Source organism: Calypte anna, chromosome 4B, assembly GCF_003957555.1.
Source record: "Calypte anna isolate BGI_N300 chromosome 4B, bCalAnn1_v1.p, whole genome shotgun sequence".
NCBI classification, from domain to species: domain Eukaryota; kingdom Metazoa; phylum Chordata; class Aves; order Apodiformes; family Trochilidae; genus Calypte; species Calypte anna.
In genome coordinates, this window is record NC_044249.1 from 5,588,788 (window position 1) to 5,609,655 (window position 20,868).

General features: G+C 39.6%; 1 protein-coding gene across 4 annotated transcripts in view; it reads right to left on the bottom strand.

The window, feature by feature from the left end:
- TBC1D9 (TBC1 domain family member 9) overlaps positions 1-20,868 on the bottom strand; it is a 44,944-nt gene that overhangs the window by 14,829 nt on the left and 9,247 nt on the right. For all 4 annotated transcript variants that reach the window (XM_030450550.1, XM_030450551.1, XM_030450548.1 and 1 more), the window contains exons 2-10: positions 15,951-16,061; positions 11,952-12,070; positions 10,153-10,381; positions 8,987-9,248; positions 7,650-7,857; positions 4,555-4,761; positions 2,695-2,865; positions 2,119-2,269; positions 357-571 (exon numbers count right to left, since the gene is read on the bottom strand). In XM_030450550.1, the coding sequence (XP_030306410.1) occupies positions 357-571; positions 2,119-2,269; positions 2,695-2,865; positions 4,555-4,761; positions 7,650-7,857; positions 8,987-9,248; positions 10,153-10,381; positions 11,952-12,070; positions 15,951-16,061 (1,673 nt within the window). The remainder of the gene's footprint in view (positions 1-356; positions 572-2,118; positions 2,270-2,694; positions 2,866-4,554; positions 4,762-7,649; positions 7,858-8,986; positions 9,249-10,152; positions 10,382-11,951; positions 12,071-15,950; positions 16,062-20,868) is intronic.

A 20,868-nucleotide genomic window follows, 5' to 3' on the forward strand; every position in this document is an offset into this window, starting at 1 on the left:
TATTATTGGTTTTTTCCTGCTTTAAAAAAAAAAAGAATCTTTCTTCAAGGTCTATTTGACATTTTCTATAGGTGCATTTCTATAGGTGCTGTTATCTTCTGTCTCTACATTTATGGGCAGAAAATATGCCTGCAAAAAATGATTTTAGTAGCACAGGCTACTAATACTTCTCTTAGAGTAGGTCCATGTGTCAAATCTCTCTGATCTCAGCCTTCCTGTAACTCTGCAGCATTAAGGCTTTACCTCCCAGCATGTATCACTGTGCTTTACACTCATATATATGACTGAACAAACAGGAGCAGAAGAAAAGAACTGGAATTCCAGAAACTGAAGAAGTGCCACAGGTTTTCAATTACCTGACAATATCCTATGTTTGGGTTTCTAAAAGCATAAGCTGTCAAGACTCTCCTGAGAGCAGCAATCCCCATCTCATTCTGGAATGCAGGGTGTTCAGGAAGGGAGCGGTGCAGATCCCTCTCTATCTCTTCTGTAGCAAGATTATATTTCCCCATTGATTTCTCCACAAGGTCCTCATAATAGCCAGGGTGAGTGGCCATTTCATTAATGGCTCCTGGGAGGGGGAGAACAGTATTAAAACCAGAAGAAAAAAGCAAGGATTAGTAGGTTTGGGATCCCGACATTCTCATCTTCTCACTTTGATCTTGAGTGTCATCAACAAGCACTTTGAAGGAAAATGTGAAATGTTATTTTTGTGAAGTTAATTTAAAAAGCAATTCAAAAAATTAAAGAATAGGATGTGACTGAGGTATCACTCCTGGTTTTCTCATCAGGAAACCAAACCAGCTGTGCCATCACATGGGATCATGAGCTCTCTCTGCAGCTGGCTTTGGGTTTAATTATTCCAAATAACTCAAAACACATCTCTGAGAAAGCTGCTTGCCCTGAGGAGGGAGAAGATTAATGGTTGGTTGCAGCAAGTACAGCATGTCACAGCCATAACAGATAAGTATACACATATCTATATGTGTATAAATATGATTTATCTCAGCCAAAAGCAAGAGACAGAAGTTCCTGAGCTCTGTTTCTGCTTGGGAAAATGACTTTCACCTTGGCCAGGACACTTGGGCTCTCTGTGTGCCCTGGCACACTCACAGAATTGCTGGGAGATTTCTCTGCTGACTTTAAAACTTTAAAAATGGAAATGAAAAACTCAGCAGCAATGGAAACCAAGTGTCAGTGCCCCAAAGCAATGCATGTGGGAAATACTAACGAAACACCATCAAAATGGGTCCAAACTTGCTATTAATCAGACACAAGACATATCTGTGCATTCATCTGTGTGTTTTCTAAAAACATTCCTAAAAACAGCACAGAGAAGATGAACAAGATGAAGCACTACTAGGGCATGAATAGAAAGCAAATTAGAAAGCATCATTAGGTTGTAAAATAAAGTCTTGGGTGTGCTCACATCCTAAAGTTGTGTGGGAAGCTGTGGTCACTACCTTGAGGAGGGGCAGAGCTAGAGAAGGCAGACAGTAAGGAAAAGGTTATGAAGAAAGCCTGAGGAATGGACTGATTTCCACATAGCCAGCAGTAAAATGAATACAATTCTTCAGCTCTGGAAAAGAAAGCCCAAGGGGACACAGATCTAGACAATATTTGATGGCACATAATATGAACAGGAATATTTTCTCACAACTTCAGTACCTAATAAAATGATGAGTAACTTTTTTTAAGTACTTAAAAAAATGAAGAGTGGCTCCATGCAACATGCTTAAACTTTGGAATTCTTTGCAGCAACCAAATGTAAAGGCCAAAAACTGAACTGAATTCAGAAATGGTTAAACAAATGGGAAGGAGGCCAGTTGGTGATTGCTGAACATCTAGAAACCCCTGGACAGCTGGCTTCTGGTAAGAGTGTGCATTCTGCTTTTTTATATTCTTCCTTAATTATCTGAGCTTGTTTGAGAAACTATATTTAGTGTCCTAAACAGAACTCTGTTCTAAGCAAGTCTGGCACCTGCTAATAAATCACAGCTTTACTCGCTCCAAATATTTTTAGGCACTTATCTGCAACATTAAACATATCTGAAACCCCCTTTTCCCTCATGCTTTTGTTTATATCCCTCTCTCCTATTTATATGAATGAACACCTACCTGAAAACAGGAGCCAAATTTCCCCTCTCATGCTTTCTGGAATGCCCTTCAGCACAAGGTCTCTGGTTTTCTCTGTTCGATACATACAGACTCCTTGGCCATATTCAGCAAAGTGAATCTTCCAGGCCTGTTCCTTCAAAAACTCTTTAGCCTACAAACAAAGAAAGGCAGGCAGAAAGATGCAGCTTTTTTTTTTTTCCAACACTCTGCCTCACTGAGCTGGGCAACATCCCCAAAACCTGCAACATCCTTTACTCCCCAAGTGAGCAAGAAATAATTTGCCTACAGTCCAATTCTCATCTTTCTGGGCTGCCTCTTCCCATTCTGTAATTCCTGTGCCATAGACCTTGCTAGGTAAAGAACTTCTCCTTGATTTACATCCCATTTTACTTGTTTATATTGTTTATATTTGTTTATATTGTTGTTTGAACTGGTAAAAATGAGAGGCAGACGAACACTTCCTCTCCGTGAAAAACGCTGCCTGTGGCAGAATGAAACTCTTCGGGGTCAGAAACGTGGATCCTAAAGAAAAAACAACTTTTTCAGTCAGGTACAGTAGTCCAAGGTGCATTTTACCAGCTTGGGGTTGAACTCCTCAGGTGACCTCCTCCTGTACATTGTCATTAGAGCCTGGGTGGCCGTGGGGATGCCATTGTCATTGAGGTTGAACTGGCGCTCCCCCTCCGACTCAGAGCTGAGGCTTTTGTGAGGGCTGGCAGAGAATAAACTGCTGGATCTTGTGAAAACCTGCAGGAACCAGGCACAAGCAAGAGACACATGAGGCTGAGCCAGTCTGGACTTGAATTTGACTTCAAAATTGATATCACTAAGAAAAACTGAGCAAAATAAATCACCCACGGACATACGACAGCAGAACTTAAACCAGGATAAAACCAGTGGAGTTGTTTCCAGTTTCTAAATGCAATCCTTCCCCCCTCCAAAAAAAAAAATAATTAAAAGTCCTACAATTAAAATTGCTAAGGTAGTGTTAACTTTAAGTAGCCCTTGGCAATTAAATCAGCTGCCTTGGTCTCCTGTCAACATCTTGGCACTGTTGACTCCTCAGGTGGCTCCTTGACTGTTCAGAATGTAGGGTTTATATGTAATATATACTTGTATTTCTGTGTGTTCACATATGCATACACATTTATATATGTATATATGTTTATAAGGACATATACAAAATATATTAATTTGTTCCACTCACTTTAAAAAAAAAATTAAAAAAAAAGTTCTATGGAATATTCAGCAGATCGAGACTTGGGAGGAAAATACTTTGAAGAAAAATTATTTTCTAACTCCACAAACAGATAAAAATAAATGAATAAATAAATAAATTTATTGCAGTAAGATCAGTTCTGACCAAAAACCTGACACTGAAAGTAGTAGTAATCATGCATATCTACATATGTAGTCATATTACTAAATGTAATTATAATGCTTGTAACTATTAATTTGTGATTATAATTCAGTAGCAAGAAAATGTAGAGCTATTTAGGGCAAAAGAGAAGACAAAGCTTCAGCATTATACACATACACATGTGCTGTGCTATACTACTACAACACCACACTAATCATACCTCACCATCACCAATGGAAGTAAAAACATGACTGAAGGTTTATTAATGGGAAGGGTACTCAGCACAATACCAAGGTAAGGCTAAGTACAGGTCTGGAATGTGAGATCTAGCTACATAAAACCAAAATTACACACCACAAAAGCCTTTTCTGCTTAGAGATCAGATCTGGTTATGATATGAAGCACCTACATTTCATACAGAAAATGTTGGAACTCTGCAGAAGCCTTGATATTCACAGTGCCTGAGGAAAGTTTATCTGATAATAACTTTTATGAACCATTTTCTTTGCACAGGTAAATTGGGAGGTGGTTCAGAATAGGGCCATCTGATGGCCAGGCCGGGGTTTGGATTTTTTTGTTTTTTGTTGTTTTCCAATGTTCTGAAGCTCATGGCAATGAGCATGCAAACTTGCTCAGCTCCAACATCATTTTCTGAAGAATCAAAGGACGAGATTCAGTGAATAAAACCTGTTTCACATCGACTGCTAATTTTTTCAAATAATTAAAATTACACAATTACATGTTTACTTGGACAGATCAACAGATATTAAAGAGTATTATTGATTTAACCAGTTAGTTAACTATAACACTCCCCCTGGTTTTAGAACACAGCAGCAGGAGTTAGAGCAGCTCTTCCACAGCAGTGGTGATTCCTCTTAGGTCCCATAAAAAATTAGGTATCCTAATTTGTAACATTTAAACAGTTTAGCTGAAGGAAAGTGAAGTCATTAAATCAAAAGAGAGACTATTTCTGTATACAAAGGCATGGCTTTAGAAAAAAATGAAGGTTTTTCTTGGCTTCTCTCACCCCACACCAGTTCCCCTTCTAGCAAAGAATTCCATGTTCCTTCACATACCTCATCGTCTGAGCTGATGTAGCTTCCAGAAATATTTTTTTCCAAGTATATTTTTGAAGTAGTTTGTTGCAGAAAGTCTGAGATCCTCTGTACCAGAAAGTCTCTGTCTTTCAAGTTGGCAAAGAGAAATGTCATTCTGTTTTTGGTGCTGATGGATAAGGGGCTGGGCAGCACACTGGAGCTGTCTGCTTTTTCCACTATCGTCACCTATGGAGAAACAGTAGCTACAACTTAAGATCTTTAATTAATCAAGTTGTTTGGTCTAAAAAACCAGCTTATTAGACTAAATCCATACCTCTTCCTCCTTATATTGAGTCACTACAGACATATCTCTGGAGGAAAAGAGGATTGGATGCAAGGACTTACAAATCCAGAATGTGAAGACTCTTATCCCTCACGCAACCAGGTTCAGTACATTCTCCAGCAAAACCCCTTTGCACTGCTTAGTTTTTCACTTTTACTTTAAAAGAATCAGTAAAACAAATTTTCCCTGTGGGATGCAGATCTATGGGGGGTTTTGTGTGACCTCTGAATCCCTCTCCTGCTCCCCAACACCAGTATAGGTGTTGATCAGCAGATTTTACATAACTTTTATTGCCAATACATGTGAATAAGCCATTTTTAGGATAGCATTCCTATTATACTGTAGTTGTCTACTGTGAGAACAACAGTTACAGCAACTGTATTTAGGTTAGAGAAGTGGAGGCTGAGGGAAGACCAGTTCTCTCCCAACAACTCCCTGAAAGAAGGTTGTAGGGAGGTGATGAGTGCTGCCTCTTATACCAAATAAATAACAATAGGACCAGAGAAAATGGCCTGAAGTTGCACTAGGGGAGGCTTAGGTGGGGTAACAGGAAGAATTTCTTTACTGAGAGAGTAGTCACAACACTGGAATGGGCTGTGTGGGGAGGTGGAATCACATATTTAAAAACCGTGTGGATGAGGCACTAGCAGGATGGTGATTTTTTTTTTATTTTTATTTCTTTTTGGGGGGGGTTTGGGGAGGTGATGGTTAAGACACAGTGATCTTAGAGGTCTTTTCTAACCATGACAATTCTGTGTGACTCTGTGTATTTTCATGGTAAACAGAAACCTGCACCAAACCTGCCCCTGAGATGGAGGCTTCTGTTTGATCTTCAGCTGTCAGGGAAAGGGTCACTGAACTGAAATCCAGCCTGGAAACAGCACTCACCCCACAATCTACTAACTACAGGGCACTAGGGGTTCCACAAATAAACACATCCATCAGGTTTGCACAGTTCTTACACTGACCAAATCACAGCTGTTAAGCACTTTCAGCCACTGCCTCTATGACTTCGATTTCCCAGGTAATAAAAATCATTGCACTGCTTTCAGAACAGAAGGCACATTTCAGTTTACTAGGAACTTCTCTTTTGTTCTTTTATTTAAACCTTTTTCAAAGGGAGATCACATTAGTGCTATATTTGTCTGGTTAAAAGGATAGGATAACTTTTTAAACACGTTTTCTTTGAAGATGTATTCAAACACAGCAAATGCACAGCTTGGGTGATAAATCCCTTCTCAATCCTTGCAACCTCCTTTTATTTTTCTGTTAACTACAAATCTATTAGTTCCTCATTAACTTGAAGGAGCTTCACAAATTAGCTAGATTAGCTAATTCTCATGCAATTTTTCTGTTCCAACTTTAAAACTGCTTGAGCATCATGAGCACAAAACAAGTTATAGGTGCACAGGACCCATTACAGCAAGAATGCTCTGCTATCCTGAGAGCTGATACATCCTTATTTCCTATTCAGGGAAAGACACAAGAACAGCTGAAGTTCTGATCCTGGGTGCACCTCCTGGGTGCAGTGAGCAGTGAGTTGGCCACTGAAAATAATATTTTCTGATCATTAATTCTCAATCAATGCTTTCCCAGCTGTCCGTGGTTGTTCTCATCTACCAAACACCTCCACAGTCTCACAGAATAATTAGGTTAGGGTTTAACCCACTGCTTTAATTAGAGAGAAAGCTTCTCTTCAGTTTTTAAGGATACTGATCAGTTATTCTGAGGACTGGCTCTGCCCAGTGTGTTCCTGTTCTTGCTGGTGCTGAGACTTTACCTGTTCACACCAAATCACTTACTCATTCAGCTCTTTCTTTCTGTTAAAGCTTTGGAGCTGCTTTGAATCCCATGCTGCTGTGGGGGTTGTTTTCAAAAGCAGTTTCTGAATCTGTACCCAGGAAAAGAGATGCTGTTCCATGTGGACCTTGTTCTCCTCCACTGCTTTACCTGAAGGGCAGCAGTTCCCTTGGGGCTTCAGACAAACAGTGCAACCAGAACCATGTGGCTCTGTCCATATAACACACTGAAGCTGTACTTCAAAGTTTCCAAAAAACAGAATTTAACACTTAATTCATGGGGGGACTCAGTGTCTTGAAGTATTTCACCCTCCTTCAATCAAGCTAAACTGCCCTGGGTTACCTGAACTTTGCTGCTATTTCCAAGACTTTACACATTTTCCCATTAATCCACACATCAAGTGAATCACAGAAAAACTACCTACAGATTTTTTTATTGCATTAAACTTAAATTCTTTTTATTGAACATCTGCTTTGAGCAGCCAGTTTTAAAAAGGGAAGCACACCAGTTTGTAGAACACTGACAAATATTCTCCATACACAGGAGTACATGATTGCAACCCTGTGTGAAGAGGTAATTCAAATCTTTAGGATTATGAATCTTTTTTTTGTGTCTGACAAAAACAAATTCTATCTGACAGATTATTTTATATCTTATCAATCGAGAAAGTTTTCTTGTCCCTCCCACTCCTGTGAAGCACAGAAAATGTATCAGAGGCACAAATCAAAATATAAATTATGGAGGAGGAAGGGCCCATGAGGATTCTGAAAACCAAAGAAAACTCCCTGTGAATTTTAGTAGTAGGAACTTGGAATCAATATACACAGCCATTAAATGCTAGAACACATCAGAATAGTATGCTCACATGAGATTAAAGGGAGGAAAAGCTCTTTTACTCCAATAATGAAAAATACATCAAAGCTAAGATACAATTTCTAATAGGATATTGCTTTATTATGGGCTCTACAAATAGACAAATACAAATATTTACCTCTCGAAGAGGGATAATAAGGCTGCACAAGTTCTCTTCTTTACTAGTAAAGCAAATATAGTTTGTAGAAACAAACATCTGACCCAAAATGTGCATTTTGTTGAATGGAGTCCAGAGGGTGCAGTCTGTGTGTCCATCTAACTTCTCATCCTTCGGAAGCCGGAACAGTGCCCGGTACCTCTCACTCTTTGCTCTGGCATCAAGATCCCTAAAAGAAAACCCATGGAAATATTTCTTATTGTATGAAATAGATAATACATTCTAAGATATATCTCATACCAATCATGGCAAGTTATCTGCATCTCACTTAAGAACTGAGTGTCCAGCAGCAAAGCAGTGGGAACAGTTTGCATGTAGAGAATGTGAAGTCTTTGCTGAAGGAAGATTCTAAAATTATATTAAAAAAATCCTGACGTTGATGACTTAGACATGTTGATCTTGACTTCTCAGAGGGGACAGGCTGGGTGATCTTTTCATACTCAGCCCTGTCCTCTGAGAATATATATACAGAATATTTATGATTAAGTAACACATGACCCCCTGTAATGTTACACCAACTGCTCTTCCCTGAGGTTTGTTTATTTATTATCATGATGGGTCCTTAGGGCTAGATTTAACTATTTCAGAACTGTCTTGATAATGCATTCAATGCAGAATATTCAATAATTAGACAAATTTAAGTGACAATGTGTGTCAGTAAAAAATAAGAAATACAAACAAGCACTGGTTACAAACCTGTGTGGCCCACTAACATGCTCAGTAATGAAAAAATAGTAACCTATCCAATGGTTATGATATGGTATCTATAAAAGAAAAAGAAATATCTTCCAGCTAATTTTTCAGCCCTTGGAATTCTGTCATTTTTTTGTACCTCTGTTACCTAAAACAAGTTCTAGATAGAATTTTTCACCTAGAGTAATTTTTCCATTTTTAGTTGTGGAATCCAAATGTTTGGCACATTCCTTCACAACACTTGAATTGCTTTATCACCTTCCCCATATATAAAATATATATATATATAAAATATATATAAAATATAAAAAGGTCTTACAACAGATAGCTAATGTCAAGAAATGAGTCAAGAGATACATTAAAGAGGCTCCTGAACAAATGAGAATTTGGCTCAAATATGTTGCTTTTATTTTTGCAGTATGTTCAAATGTTTTCCCTTTCCTATTTCAAGAGGAAAGCAAATTATAAAAATCATTCACATTTTGCTGCTGCTGGAATCAATGATTCCTTTTAGAGTAACAGTAAATGGCAGAAACATTAGAAAAGTCTAGGACAAAATGCTGCAAATAAAATGAGGAAAAAAAATTCCTAGAACCAGCACCTACCTTTTTAGTGCAGATACTTTTTTGGGGGATTTCTTTTTCAGTTTGGGCAAGGACCTGTCCTGTTCAAATCCTTCATTGTCCAAAAGCTGTCTCATAGCTATGTTGGCAAGCTGCTCCATTAGTTTAAATGTCTCTGTGATATTAAGGAATACTGAAAAGAAATGTTCACTTGACCTTGTGCTCACTTTGATCATATCAGGGAAGAGCAGGGTAGCATTCTTCTCAAGCTGAGTGATATCCACCCAGCGGATAACTAACTTTGCTGAACAGAAACAAACAAACAAACAAACAAAAAAGATTCAGAACCAAAACTTGCACATTCAAAACAATATTCAGAACATATTCAAAAGCATTTATCTTCTTCCCATAAAATGTAATCAGCTGGAATTTTCTTGCACCTTCAGAAGTTGGGAGGACAGCATGAACAGGCCAAGCTTGGACTAAAAAATTATGAACACCTTACAAGCAGCTGATAAAGAGTTTAAAGAATTTACTTTTGTTCAGAACACTTCACAGAAACACTACAAAGCTGAGTGGCCTAACAGAATTTATCATTCCCACAGCACTTGCTCAGGCTCCTATGTCCTTTTTTTCCTATGGAAGCAAAGAAACACAGTCTAAACCCACCAGAGAGGCCTGAATTATTTTTACACATAATATTTAAATATTACACTAATGACAGATCCTTGGCTTTTCTTCCAACGCTGCTACAGGTTAGGACAGTGCCCTCAGAACAGGGACATCTACATTTAAACAAATCTACATTTATTTTTGCAGACTGGTTGCATCCACACTATGTAGCTCTTGATCCTGGGTCTCCTCTGAGCCCTTTGGGATGCTCTGGCATCTTTTAAAAGAGTCAATGTGGCATCTGAGGTTGCAGAGTCTCCAAGAGTAGTACTGGAGGACTGTGTAAGAGCAGAAGGAGCACAAACTGGTATGATCCAATCCCTATTCCCTTTTGGGCACAATCCCTAAGTGAACCCTGCCTCTAAATGATACCCAGGTATTGATTGACACAGAACTACTTTGAGAAATAAAAACCAAACAAGAAACGAGCACACAATCAGGCTCCTCACTCCTCTTTTCCTCAGCAGTGTCTTTGCACACCCAGCAGTTCAGCAGTAAAAAAACTAGAGAAGATTTCCTAAAAATTCAGAACATACCTTCCCTGCCCATGAGGAAAGAGTAAAAGCAAAGGTGATTAATGCTGAGATACACCCAGCCCTGCCGGGGAACCTTCCCCTTCCAGTAGCTGCAGGAGTAGTAGTTCACCAGTTTCTCTTCTTCTGGCATCCCAAACAGCTTTTGAAATTTCACTATGGCTTCCTTAAATTTTTCTGTGTCATCATCCTCCTTGATGCCATTGATTTTGTTGTACTCAGCGATGATGCCCTAGGTGGGGGGTGGATGGAGCACACACAGCAGGTTAGATGCCATCAGCTATCAGATACCCATTGCTGTCTGGCCCAGAGGCCACATTTACTGCAATGTCAAGAAAGTCTGTTGCTTATCTCTTACTCCTCTGCTCATTCTTTCACTTATATACTTACTATGTCGTTTATTCAAGCAGTTTATTCAAGCTGCCTTTCTGATGACCTTCCTCCCTTCCCTGCCTATAACCAGAGCAACCAAATATCAACCACCCTGTTTTAAATTAAACAGCTTATCTCAAGTACTCCTAGAAACTCTGTAAAGCACCTGTGATTTGTAACAGTTTCCCCCTTCCATGTAAAAATGCTGAGGAATCAGGGATGGAACTTCACCAGAAAATTTTCTTCTAAAACAGTAAAAGAAAAAAAAAATATTATTCAATAGGTAAAATATCAAATTATTTTTATGACCCCTCTTAGTGGAGTTTAAGCAAAAGAGCAAGAGGGAAATAAAGAAGTATCACCTATCAGGTTAACTGGCAGGATGGAAACATCATTCAGGTGCAGAGCACCTTCACCAAATGTCAAGTGGCAGCAGCCTGGTGAAAAGCTGCTTTTCAATACCCCAAAGCCTCCAGTTCCCTCTGTTCTATACTCAAGTCCTAGCCTATTAACTTGTTTTCCCAATCTTTTTTATGAACCTTCTGTATTGCCTTCTAGATTACAGCTATAACAAGCAAAGTGACCTCTTGCCTTCAAATTTCTCTGTATTTACATGGAATGCAGAATGTAAGACAGCAAAACACCATTAATAGTTAATATTTGTCCAACTGGAAAAAGTAACAATTTCCTTGAAGTACTGCATGTCTCAAGACTTCTTGTGGAAGGTGTTTCCATGATCATCTGGATCCCTTATCCAGTAAAACAAAAACATCCAGGGGATTCTTAAGACAGCTGATTTACTACATGGAAGGTTAAAAGAGGAATGAAACAAAGCCAATCCTTAGAATACACAACAACTAAGTACAATAATTTTGCTTACAATCAATTCTCCACTAATAGATAATTCTTAATCTGGATAAAATATTTTTTACCCATTTGTCTACTATCTCTCCTATAAGGGGAGAAAGAAATTCTGGTAAAACCAACCAAAATCCAAACACTAAAATAATCAGCAGCCCCTAACACCTCTGTGAAGTGTCCAGGTCAACACCACAGGACTGAACTAAACAGGAAGAGCTAAGGACACATTATGTGACCAATGCATGAAAAATAATTAAAATTAAACATACTTTAAAAGGAGCTACACGGAAAACTGTCAAAGTTTAAAGCAGAACCAACAATGCAACTAATTTAGAACATAAACTGCTTGAAGCCTTGCCTATGTAGTAATTTAATTATTACTAAAAACCCCACACTGCTGTAGTTATTCTATTTTCCCTCATTTTTACACAAATGTTGCTACTTAGCATCTGGTTTTCCTTCAAAATAGCAGAGCACCCTCAGGGTCAAATCTGTTTAGAATTCAAGTCAGTTTTCCTTCCATAGAAACATTTACCATTAAGAATATTTATAATAATATATTTAACTACCTGTATTTTTCCTCTGACAAATGTATTTATGTCATTCTCATTTTCAAAGATTGAGAGAGTTTGCAATAAATTCTGCTCAAGCCATTCCCAGTGTTCAGTGATTTCCTTCCTTGAACAACCTGTGTATACATAAAAAACCAACAAAAAGTCACAAAAGAGATAATTTACCAATGTCAACATCCCTTAGATATAAAAAACCTACTAAAACTTGCCAGTAACTGGCAGTGCAATATTTCACCAGGTGCTCTGTCCCTGGAAATGCTAAACTTTTCTCCTTAATTTCATAAAGGACAGGTAGCAATCTTCAAGATAATCCTGTGAGGAGCAAACTACTTATGTCAGCATCATAAGCAAAAAATCCTACATTTATAATTCTAACCACAAAAAAGACACTCAGTTGCCCAATGTCACATTACAAAGTTACCTGCACCTATTAGAAATAACAAAAAAACCCCAAAAGTTGCATATTCTACCATAGGTTCCTAATTCTTCACCATTATATACATCTATAAATCATGAAGCAATGATAAAATTTCAAGAGTAAAAGCTGAAAAGGATCATTTTCCTGACCAGTCTTTTACAATCTCTCTTCCTGAAAAGAACAGTGCTGAAAGATGCCCAAGAAAGCTGTGGCTTTTTAGGGGAAAAGGGTTGTGTCAGAGGTGAATGATGAAAGAATAAATTAAACTTTAATGAGCCTACTTGGCTTAGGAGACCAAAAGTCAAGTGAGATACCTTTGGGTACACAGGAATCAGCTTACACAGAGTCTGGAAAGCAGTACAGAACAGGAATGGAAAAGCTGCTTGTATGAACCAGAATTCATATATTTAAGTATTTGCTTTTGTTTTGCTTGAGACCCCAAAAAACGATGTTGAAAGAATTATGTCTAAACCTGACTTTTAAGTATTTTCAGACAACAAAGTTGAAATGTTCACATGGTAATGTCTGTAACTGAAGGCAGATTAAAAGAAAGGAAATAGCATCAATACTTTATCATCATGTTCAAGACAGATTTGTCTTGTTTTACTCAGAACTAGCAAGAAAATATAGATACCTTCTAACTCATCCCTACAGAATACAACAAAGTGAAGCAACCATTTCAAAGAGGTTAAATTACAAGAAGCTGTAGCTAAAAACATCTTCAGCTTCACTACAGGCACAGAGTATCTCATGTTTGCAAATATGTCAATGGTTTCTAGAGCAACTCAATGCAACCATTTTGAAGACACACTAAACAACCATTTATTTCCCTTGTTGTTCAGCAACAAACAATGGGGACAAATATTCTTCCTACAGCAATGAGCTTTGCACAGCCCCAACCAAAGCAACCCAATGCAACATTCTGCACAACTTCCAGGGGAATTTCACAATTGGAGTTGTAGTATGGATCCATACATCACATCACAGAACAGCCCCCATATGTAACCAATATTCCAGAACTGCAATCGATTGCACAACTGCTGTTTCTCCTGAAAACTGCTGGATTCAACCAGACCTTCCAGGAATTCAGGAGGTGGTCTGAAAACCAATTTATTTCTTCTTGCCTTTTCCACTGCTCTGAAAAGCAATGCTGAAATACATGAGCTATGTGTATAAAACTGGACTGTCACTGGAAAAATCACTCATCTCTTGAATGCAGTGCAAACACAGTCATCATCAACTATTCCTTAAAGCAGCCTATTTCTTCTTTGCCACTCATCAATTATTTCTGACCACTTCTTATGAAAGAGTTTTGGATGATTATTCTCAGCCTGGAACAACCCATCTCATTGATTCCATTGGTTTTCATCTCCCCTGTTGTGCTTTTTATTCTCCCAGGCTCATCAACAACACACCAGGCAAAAATCCACACCCCAGTTCATCATTCCAGTCCACATCCTTCTTTTCTCTTTACCCAGGATTAAAAACCACTTTTGCTGCAATGTTATAAACTACAAGTCTATTTTAACTCTGCTACACACAAGTCTTTGCCTATCTCAGCATATCAGAAGCCCTCACCATTTTGCTGTCATTGGCTTTTTAGATAAATTAAGCAATATCTCTAACTCACAGGGGAAAGGAGTATACAAGAAATACTTCAGCAATTTCAGTTAAATTCAAGATTCATGATTGAAAAGCACATTTATTAAAACTTGCTTAAATGTTAACAGAGTACAGTAATTCTACATAAAACCTGCAGTGTGTGTCATAGAAGAGAAAAAAGCTTCACAGTTCAGCATAAATTTCTACACATTTATTTATGATGGGGCCATAACTCATCTATCTTCCATTTTGTGCCCCTGGTTATCTGAGGACACATGCTAGGTCAAATATTAGTAACTATCTGTAGGTACCATGCAAAAAAACCTCCAAATGTACTTAAAGAAAACCTGCATGGCATATCTACAAACTTGTACAAATTCATTTCTGAATACGTGCACAGGATTCAGAAGAAGAAAAAATATTTTGTTGAGAGCTTTGCAATGTGTCATTTTTTGGGGGAGGGAGTCTGCAAACAGAGAGAAAAATCTGTGCCCCCAGTTGTTCCCTTTTAGGTTTCCAGACTGAAGTGTTTATTTGTTACTGCACAAGTTGGATCTATGGCAAACCTTCATCCATTCCTCCTCTTTTTCCCTTCCCAAGAGAGGGAATTTGTCTGGAGGAAAAGTCATCCAAATAATAAAGAAGAATGGGCCCAGACGAGAGGGCATTGCTAGACTAGAAGAACTTGACAGCTTTGTTAATTACTATTTTTGAATGTCAGGCAGCACTGGGGGTGCTGAAAGCTCCCAGTCTCCTAGAGATGACAGCCATGGATGCTTTCTAATTTGTCCTCTTCCCCTTTTTTAACTCCAGACAAACAGAGTTCTGGCTGCTGCCTAAAACAGTGTTTGAAACTTCAGTGTCAGGTGAGCTGCAGTTCAAAGTTTCTGCTTGCAGAGACTGAAAAGCAATACTATCAAAATGAGGATCTGACCTTCTAAGTGTGGCAAATCAAAGCTGAATAACCTCAACCTTCTGCATTCAGCCTCAGACACTTCTGTTGGAGTTAGCAAACAGCCAGGGGCTGGGTGTAGGATCCTTTCTGCTTCTTGCAGTAGGTATCTAACCACAGAACTAAGTATGTGGCATTTATAGGATCCAATGCATGCAAACATCCTATTTAATGTACCAAAATATAAACTCCATTGATTTCACCAACTAATATAGTGACAGAAGAAGCTGTCTTACAGTTAGATCCATCAAAGTTTGAGCCTTAAAGACCAAAACTTTTCAGAGTTAATGCATCTATGTAAGAACATCCATTTTTGTATTAAGCCCAGTACCACCTTGCTGAATTTCTGAGTACATCATAATTAGAAGGAGAACACACTGCTTGAAGTATATGTCCAGTAGTGGGCATCCCTGGTATCTAGATGTTCTTCATCTTGGAGGAGACTGAGCTCAGCCTCCAGGAAATGCCACAATGATATTCAGAACTCAGGTGAGAGCTGGGGTTGCACTATCTTCCCAGTTTTCATTTCAATAGAAGCCAGGTGCCCTGTCTGCATAATCTGGGGGCTAAACCCCAGGTACTCCTCCTGTCATCCCCTTCAGAGATGACCCATCCATCACTCAGGAATGCTGCACTTTAGCAGTGCTGGAGGGGTGAGCCATGGGCATGAAGAACAACATCCAAGGAAGAGGGATGGATGCTACACTGTTTGTATGGAAATGTGATCTTTGGGAGATGAAGGGTGGGAAAAATCAGAAGCTTCTCTCCCCCCTCCATGTCCATTTCTGGTTTTACTCAGTAATGTATCACAAATACACACATGCTGGCATTCAAGGTCTGGATATTGGAAGCTCTGGAGCTTCTTAATTTAACTCCTAGAGCAAGTTTTCATCCTGAAATGAAAAATGAAAAGCCTGATTTGTCCTGAAATGACTGTGCTCAGCAGGTATGGATGCTCTGCTAGTTAGGTGGCAGAGAAATCAATGAAAAATCAAAATGCACATGTCAGGATGTCTGTCCTTACCACAGGCAATAGTCCAATAGACCAAGGAGTCTGGTGCTTGGTAGAGGATTCGATACGGTGCCACCCTGGCACTGGAGTCCAACACAACATCCAGAGTGCCCACAAGGAGACCTAAGGAATAAAAAATTCTGGTGAGTACAGTGATGGATCAGCCAAGATCACATAGGAGGAGGCTTCACAGGCTACACACACACTTTCCTTTTCACCCTCCACAGTAAAATGCAGACCTATGAATTCAGCCCCACACTTGTTGCCTCGTGTTGTGTCTCAACTCTGTTGAGAGTGAAAAATCTTAAAGATTAAATAAAATTTAAGCTCTTCAATACGCATCAATTGCAGCACAAAGGCAGATGAACTGAAGCAAAGCAGAAGGCAGCTGTTTTGTAACATAATGTTTAAAAGTTATTTAGTTCTTTCCTGTGTTTCCTATATTGTTGGCAGCCCTGGGAAAACCAAGCCAACAACAAAAACACCATCCCAGACAAGGCAGCCTAGAAGACTTCAAAACTCAAATGTCAGCTGGGAAAAACTAATGCTTCCAGCAAAAATAATTATGCTACTTAATGGTCTGATTCCTTAGAGCAGAAAGGATCAAGATGCCTTACAGTCAAGCTGGGTTTCAGCTGGAAGGATACCAATGAAAGACAAAGCCAGACTGTTTTCTTAAAGCAGCTTTGGAAATTCTTTGCTATTAAGGGGGCCATCAACAGCTGCATACCAAATGCTACCAATAATTCCTCACTATATTTTCCTTAAATTCTAGATCCGATTCAAATAAGAAAGTATACAAAAACCCAAAACACGAAACTCCCAAACCCTCTCCCACAAGAAGCCCTATTTATTTTTAAAAGTTTAAAATTTTTCCCCACTTCCACAAAGGAACAGCGTGGCCAGCAGGTCCAGGGAAGGGATTCTGCCCTTGTGCTCAGCCCTGGGGAGGCCACAGCTTGAGTCCTGTGTCCAGTTCTGGGCCCCTCAGCTCAGGAAGGAGATTGAGGTGCTGGAGCAGGTCCAGAGAAGAGCAAGGAGGCTGTGAAGGGATCCAGCACAAGTCCTGTGAGGAAGGGCTGAGGGAGCTGGGGGTGTTGAGGCTGGAGAAGAGGAGGCTCAGGGGAGACCTCATCACTCTCTACAACTCCCTGAAAGGAGGTTGGAGCCAGGGGGGGGGTTGGGCTCTTTTGCCAGGCGACTTTCAACAAGACAAGAGGGCAGGGTCTCAAGTTGTGCCAGGGGAGGTTTAGGTTGGAGATGAGAAAGAATTTCTTTCTGGAGAGGGTGATCAGCCATTGGAATGGGCTGCCCAGGGAAGTAGTGGATTCTCCGTGTCTGGAGATATTTCAAAAGAGACTGGATGTGGCACTCAGTGCCATGGGCTGGGAACTGCAGTGGGAGTGGATCAAGGGTTGGACTTGATGATCTCTGAGGTCCCTTCCAACCCAGCCAATTCTATGATTCTATGAAAGAATTTTCATCTCCCCTGTAGAAATGTCAGATTTAGATTCTCACACTGAGCTTCTCAGCAGATGAGATGAGATGTTGAAAACGAATGGATGAACTTTGGAAAAATTTTTTTTTATTGCAACTGCTTATTGGGGTGGAAATTGTTTTTTTAACAGCTGAAATAAATTACATGCACCCAAAAAACCACTTTAAAAACACTCCAATTAAAATCCTCTTCTCCTTTCAAGTGACTGTTTTCATCTTTTAATGTGATAGTTTTATTAGTTCTTCATTCTGCACTGTCACAGCTGATACAGCAAACTGCTTGCCTTGCTGTTCTTCTTTCAGATTTCCTTTATGCATCACAAAGATACAGAAGTACAACCCTTTTTCCATTTTAGTAGATCCCTTAAATCTGAACTGAAACTGACATTTGGAAACACCCAGCCTGCCAGTGATTCCCTTATTGAATGTTTTCCATTTGTATTTTGGTTTATACAGATTTTCACAGGCCAGATCAATAACAGTTTCTTCCTGCCCGATGCATTAATATCCAATGCTTTTAAATCCAAAAAATTCTGAAATACACAATAATCAAGTCTGAACACAACACCAGGTCATTAGTAAGAAGAATTAGGGAGCTATCTGCTGATTACAGGGTATGAACACAAAGTACTAATATAAAATTCCCCAACATTCATTAGCCTAACTAGCTTTATATTTTCCTATTGCCATCCTAATCCCTCATTTCTCATGTGTTTTCACATCATAGTGTACACTGACAAGCTGCCTCTGATCAATCCTACACCATCCCTCCTCCTAAATACACTTTGACTCCTTTTAAACTGAGGATGCTGAAGTAGGTTTTATGTTCCCTTAAACTTTTTTTTTTTTTTTTTTTGCTGTCAAATATCCTTTTCACTCTAAACTTCACAAAATCAGAGTGGCTCTGGTCTGGAGAATATGTGTGTGGTTCAATCACAGGCAAAGATCCTGAAATCCTCAAACTGGGCTCACTATTGGTTAAATGGAGTGCAGACCAAGGCAATGTGTTTATCACCCAGATTTTCTGCAAACATCTAGCAAGGCCTCTGCCAAAAATTCTTCATGCTTTGCAGGTTCACATGTCCACTGGCAGCACTAAACATGCAATAGGCATGATGTAATATCTAAAGAAAATTGTATGCTGGCCAAATGTAAGATTCTCTGAGGTACAAATATGCTGTCAAGTCCCTGGAATCTTTAGAAATCTGTTTCTTTCATTACTCCTGCTGCACTGCTGAATTTGGGGGCAGCTGGGTGGTCCTGCCAGCCAATTCTGCCACTTGGAGGCCACTGCTGTAAAAACTGGGATGCACAGGTAAGGTCAGGGAGCCAGAACAAAACTATTACCTCGAGTCCTGTGTCCAGTTCTGGGCCCCTCAGTTCAGGAAGGATATTGAGGTCCTGGAGCAGGTCCAAAGGAGGGCAACCAGGCTGGTGAAGGGACTCGAGCACAGACCCTATGAAGAGAGGCTGAGGGAGCTGGGGGTGTTGAGGCTGGAGAAGAGGAGGCTCAGGGGAGACCTCATCACTCTCTCCAACTCCCTGAAAGGAGGTTGGAGCCAGGGGGGGGTTGGGCTCTTTTCCCAGACAACTCTCAGCAAGACAAGAGGGCAGGGTCTCAAGTTGTGCCAGGGGAGGTTTAGGTTGGAGATCAGAAAGAATTTCTTTCTGGAGAGGGTGATCAGACATTGGAATGGGCTGCCCAGGGAAGTAGTGGATTCTCCATGTCTGGAGATATTTCAAAAGAGACTGGATGTGGCACTCAGTGCCATGGTCTAGCAACCGCAACGGTGGTAAAAGGGTTGGACTCGATGATCTCTGAGGTCCCTTCCAACCCAGCCAATTCTATGATTCTATAGTTGTGTGCAGCAAAATCCAAGCAAAGAGGAGGTTCCCATCCCTGAGATACAGGAGGCTGGAGAGGAACATCCCCTTGGCTCACAAAACTGAAATAATGCAGGACAAAGCAGTGGATTCAAGAAATGTGGAGAGCACTAGAAACAAACCAAACCAAGGGGGAACAGCCCCTGGATGGGAGGTAGATAAGGAAAAGAAAATAAAAGAAAGAATACTCTCCACTGGTGCAGTAAGTAGGAGCTGCCCAGTGCCTTTTTAGCAATGGAAAAAGGTTGTGGAAACATCCATGCTGTGATATTCAAGAATAAGAATTCATAGAACTCCAGAAGACCCCATGGAATGCAGAGGTCTAGCTTACCAACATAACTGCAGCAGTAAAATTTTACTTCTCAAACAGCTGTTTCAATAGGTGATATATGCAGTATTAAAAAAAAAGTGGTTTTATATATATCAACAATTTAATTACCCATATTACTAATTAACATTTACCCCTGAAATGATGCAACTACCCCTGACCACTGTCAGGTGCTGTTTCATTTTGCATCATAGGTCAGCACTGGTTTTTGGGTTTGGGTGTTTTGGATTTTTTGTTATAATCCAGACATGTGATGCAACCAGAGTGAAATCACAGCAAGTCAAACTGATAATCTCTCCAAGAAATTTCCAAACAAAGGGATCACAATAGATAAAATAATTTAATTATCTTCATTAATTCTTCATATAGCAAGTGCCTTGGGACACATGATTAAGATATAAGTAACAAAGTTTCTATAGAAACAGAAAAGGCAGCAAAGAATCACTTTCCTGAGATTAGACTGGTCCTTGGGCAAGAGCCAGAGAATTACCCAGGCAACAAATCATGAGACTTTACTGACTGCAATTCCCCCCCCCATTATTCCATCAGGTTTCTGGCTACATAGTGAAGGGAAGGAAAAATAAATACTAAATCTGCAAGCCCTTGCTCAAGTGAGCAGCTTCCATGAGCAAAGGTTTAAAGCACGTGTTAAAGTTTATGGGATTAGCATCTGGCTAATTAATGACAGCCCTGATCCTCAAGCCACCCAAGCAGATATAACTTTATACCAAGGAAGAGTCTAATTAAATACCAACTATCTAGAGCAACCATACTGATATATGGGGGCAGGAGGGAAAAGGGAGAGATAACCCCTTCATTTTGCTTGATAAAACTTTTTGAATAAAGTCAGCTTCCTCTTTTGGAATATTGTATCCTAAAGCAAAGGTCCAGAAAATTGTTCCATAAGTTATTTTCTGTAAAATATAGGTATTAGCAGAGGAAAAACAGAGAAATGTACTATCTGAAACCAGGGAATATAAAGCCACAAGTGGCTTGGGGATCTGGGCAATTTATGTTGCATCATGTTACTGGAAGGCCACCCAGTCCTCTAGAGGGGGGGTATGACAGGAACAGGTTCAGTTACTCAATGCAATTCATGCAGAAGGAGGAAATCATCCTACAGATTACTTAGCTGACCACCGTCCCTCACATTTAGTCATAAGTAGTACAGGGAGCCTAAAACTATTGCACAGAGTATACAGATATTTCTTCATCCCATAA